Source organism: Monodon monoceros, unplaced genomic scaffold, assembly GCF_005190385.1.
Source record: "Monodon monoceros isolate NGI ecotype Baffin Bay Population unplaced genomic scaffold, NGI_Narwhal_1 Super_Scaffold_12, whole genome shotgun sequence".
In the NCBI taxonomy this organism is placed as follows: domain Eukaryota; kingdom Metazoa; phylum Chordata; class Mammalia; order Artiodactyla; family Monodontidae; genus Monodon; species Monodon monoceros.
The window spans coordinates 167,471,012-167,474,878 of record NW_021703768.1 but is presented as its reverse complement, the minus strand read 5'-3'; the positions used below and the strand labels follow the sequence as shown (position 1 = coordinate 167,474,878).

Here is a 3,867-nt window from a genome sequence, read left to right as displayed (position 1 = left end):
ACAGATGGGGAAACCAAAGCACAGGTAGTACCAGTCACTTGGCTCAAGGTTCCACGGCCAGGAAAGAACAGATGACAGATCTGGACCCAGGTCTGGGTGTCCTCAGATTCTAAACTTGTGCCACACAGCCTTTTGAGAATTAAAAAGCCCTCTTGGGCAAGCCATATTTGAGGGTGGACTCTGGGGTCACAGTGGAACCCAAGCACAGGGCTTTCTGCCCTATATATGGTGAGGACACCCAGGGTTGGTGCAGATCGGCTTGCTGAGCTCTAAAAGAGTCTTCAATAGGGAGTCACTGGTCAGTGTGCCCAGCCCCCACAAATGACCAGGACCCAAACCTGCATAGATTCTGCAGAAGGTGAGCGGGGAATGGCTTTCAGATCTGGGAGGGGACAGGGTGAGGATGACTAAGGAATCTCCCTTTTCTCAATAGATTATTAGTATTTAGCCACTACTGACATACTTCTTTGTAAATATAACTAATTTATTTTCAATAATGACTTTTAAAAAATGTAAGTAGGGGAGCTGAGAAGGGAGGTAGATTGGGAATCTGAAAGGGCTTCCTAGAGGAAGGGACACTTGAGCTGAAACCTGAAGGATGAGCTTCAATTAACAAGCACCAGAAGGGAGGGAAAGTGGTCCTGGCAGAAGATACAGTTGGTGCAAAGGCCCTGAGGCAGGGCTGAGTCCAATGTGTGGGGTGAGCAGAAAAGAGGCATTGGTTGGAACAGGGTGAACAAGGGGCCAACTGGGAAATGAGGTGGGTGGAAAGCTAGGGATGTGAAGGGTTTGTCTCCTTGAGAATGACCCCTGTTTTCTTTTCAGAAGGAGCTGAGCCTACCGCGCCGGGGACGTGGGTGAGTTCACCTGGGGCCAGTGGGCTGGGTGGGGCCCTGTGGTCCTGGGCACAGATATTTCAGCAGCAGCCTCCAAATTGTGAATTTATTTAGTAATTACTACAAAGCTTCTCACCTTGATCCTGCCCCGGTGTTTGCAAAGTACTTCACAGGTGCCTCACGTGGCCCTCACCACAGGCTGGGAGGTGAGGTACAAACTATGCCAGTTTGCAAACGAGGAAACTGAGGTGCATACGGGTTGTTTCACTGGCTGTACGGCAACCAACTTGAAAAGGTGGCATCTAGAGTCCAGACTGTAGAATTCCAGTCAAGTATCCTGGAACCAGCTTGCATGCCTCCCATGACAGGAAGCTCACTCTATTTTGGGGAACACCGGCAGAAAATCATACACTTCAGGGTCATATTAATGTTCCTGGTGATTGGCATTTTGAGATCCCAAAAGCTCATTTGTTCAGTGCCCTCCCCTGTTTACAGATGGGGAAATCAAAGCCCAGGAGGGGGAGGAGTTTGCCTTGTACTGGTGGTCTGGGGGAGTGTGAGTGCAGACACTCCCTCTTTGGAGGCTGCATTTGCCTAAGTTGGGGGTGGGAATTCCCTTGCGCCTCAGTGAAATCACTCACTCAGCAAACATTTTTTTAGGATCTACTGTGTGCTGGGCTCTGTTCCAGGCACAGGGGACACGGTGACGAGTCAATGCTGGACCCTGCCCATGGAGCTTGCACTCTCTTGGGGAGAGTGATGAAGTGATGTTATACAGGGGAGAAATTAAACAGAGACAGACAGAGGGGGCTGGAGGGTGGCTTTAGCCCTGAAGATGTGGGATCTCTTAGAGGAGGTGACATTTGAGACTAGATCTGGAAGAGGAGGAAGAGCTAGGGGGAAGGTGTGGGGGGAACAGCATTCCAGGCAGAGGGAACAGCATGGTCAAAGGTCCTGAGGTGCGAACTAGCTTGGCACTGGAAGAACAGCATGGAGACAGGGGTAGCTGGGGTGAAGTGAGCATAGGGGAGGTGGAGGGAGAGGAGAAGGGGTAGGTCCTGGGGGTTGGATGAGAGTTTGAAATCTGATGGTGGGGCTGGTGTCGGAGTAGCCCCCAAGCCCAGACCATCTCTTGTTGGACTGGGAATAGTGCACCTGGTGGGGAGGGCCCTGAGGACCCCAGTAGGGAAGGGGCTTGGACACTGCCCGGAAGGCAGGCACTGTCCCCAGCCTTTGCCCAGGCTGGGGGCGGGGTAGTGGACCGTGAATCAGTACAAACCACTGAGGGCAAAGTCCTGGGCCACGGAATAGGACCAGGACAAAGACTCCCTGAGGGCTGTCTAGTCTTTGCCACCTGCGGTGTGCCTGACTGGGTCCAACCAGGATTTCAAGGGGGCCATGGCCAGACACAGACAACCGCAAACCTTCGGAGTCTGGGCTGGGCAGGAGGGAGGGTGGGGCTCTGAGCGCCAGGGGTCCACGTGTAGGGAGGAGGCTGGTGGGGCTGAATTAGGATATGAATGAGGGGGATGACTGTCCTGGCAGAGGGAACCCAGGGAAACAAAGTGCTGGAGGCGTGGTCGGGGCCTCCGGTGTGCGCCGGGATGGTGACACCCGCTGCGGGCGGCCGGGAACGCCTGGGCTGAGCGGCTGCGGGTGGGAGGATTGGAGTGGGGCACGCACACCGTGGATTGGTGTCCGAGAGACACCCCCCCGGGGGCGGGGCCGGGCGGGGCTCGGTGAGCGCGGAGGTAAGGCCTCGACAGGAAAGGGGCGGGGCCAGTTGATGGAGCAAAAAGTCCGGCAGAGAAGGCAGTGGCTGCCCTTCCTTTCCGGCCGTGCAGCTCGGGGGCTCGATACCCGGCACCCTCGGCGTCCCTGCTCGGGAGGGGTGGCACCGCGGCTCCCGCCTCGCACAATCCGACCTTTGCTGCGGGTCTGTGCCTGCGCGCAGGTGCGGGGCTCCGAGCCCCGCCCCGGGACGGAGAGAGCCCGCCCCACCACCACCACCACCACCCGGCGGCCCAGGCCCCACTCCGCGTCTGTCTCGCCTGCCAGGCGTGCTGTCCCGCTGTCCGCGTCTGTCTGTCTGTCCGATCGCGACACAGTCAGGGCTTGGCGGCCACGAAGGGGGCGTCAGTACCCGGTCGCGTAGACGCGGCCCCGGCCTCGGCATGAAGTCCCGCAGGGACAAGCTGCACATCCCGGCGCTGACCCTCGAGTGAGTGCTTGGACCTGGAAGGGGAGATTTGGGGGAAGAGGGGCAGACTGACAACCACCCTTCTTCCGTGTCTCTGTTCAAGTCGCCCCGAGTCGCACCGCCGCCTCCAGGGAGCCCTCCCGGGTCAACGGCCTGGCCCCGCCCTCGCGGCCTGCGCGAGATCTAGTATCCCCAGCCTCAGGCCCCTTCTCCCTAAGGAAACCACAACCCCGGTCCCGTCTCCCCATTCGGTCACACGCAGGGGCCGTTGCCGGGTTCACCGTCCCCGGCCTCTTTCTTTGCAGTCTGTCTCCAAGCAGCCAGAGCCCGTCCTTACTGAGTCCCAGCAGCCCCTGCAGCCCCTGCAGCCCCTCACTGGGCCTGCACCCCTGGAGGTAAGTGACAGCGCGCGCGGGCGGGGCTCGGACATCGCCCTGGCACCCCAGAGACTTGGAAGCTGCCCAGACCCAGCTCCCCCGCAAGGTACTGTGGGCTGGTGACATGGACTCTCTGGGCCTCAGTTTACCTCTCCATAAAATGGCACTGTGATCCACACTAGGACCATGATGGGAAAATTCCATATTCGGTCATAGGCAGCAGGTTCCCCCTTCTGATAGACGGTCAGGGCAAGGCCAGAACTTGAGCTGTTGCCCAAGGACTTCCTCGAGACAGATGCTGGGTTCCCAGCCTGCTCAGGGCCCTGCTGAATTGGCCTGGCCTCCTGTGCTGTGACCCAGCTCAGCTGGCCGGAAAGCTCCTCCCTGTGAATGTATATACATACATACACACACACACACACACACACACACACACACACACACACACACACAC

At 58.0% G+C, this 3,867-nt stretch overlaps 1 protein-coding gene across 5 annotated transcripts in view; it reads left to right on the top strand.

The window, feature by feature from the left end:
• Positions 1 to 841: 841 nt before the first annotated feature.
• Positions 842 to 3,867, top strand: part of MAST3 (microtubule associated serine/threonine kinase 3) — a 32,554-nt gene continuing 29,528 nt past the window's right edge. For 4 of the 5 annotated variants that reach the window (XM_029218636.1, XM_029218634.1, XM_029218635.1 and 1 more), the window contains exons 1-2: positions 909 to 3,057; positions 3,342 to 3,431. In XM_029218636.1, coding sequence (XP_029074469.1) covers positions 3,011 to 3,057; positions 3,342 to 3,431 — 137 coding nt within the window. In that variant the 5' untranslated portion in view covers positions 909 to 3,010. Of the gene's footprint in view, positions 858 to 908; positions 3,058 to 3,341; positions 3,432 to 3,867 lie in introns of those variants that run through there. The other variant, XM_029218642.1, reaches the window with a different exon arrangement.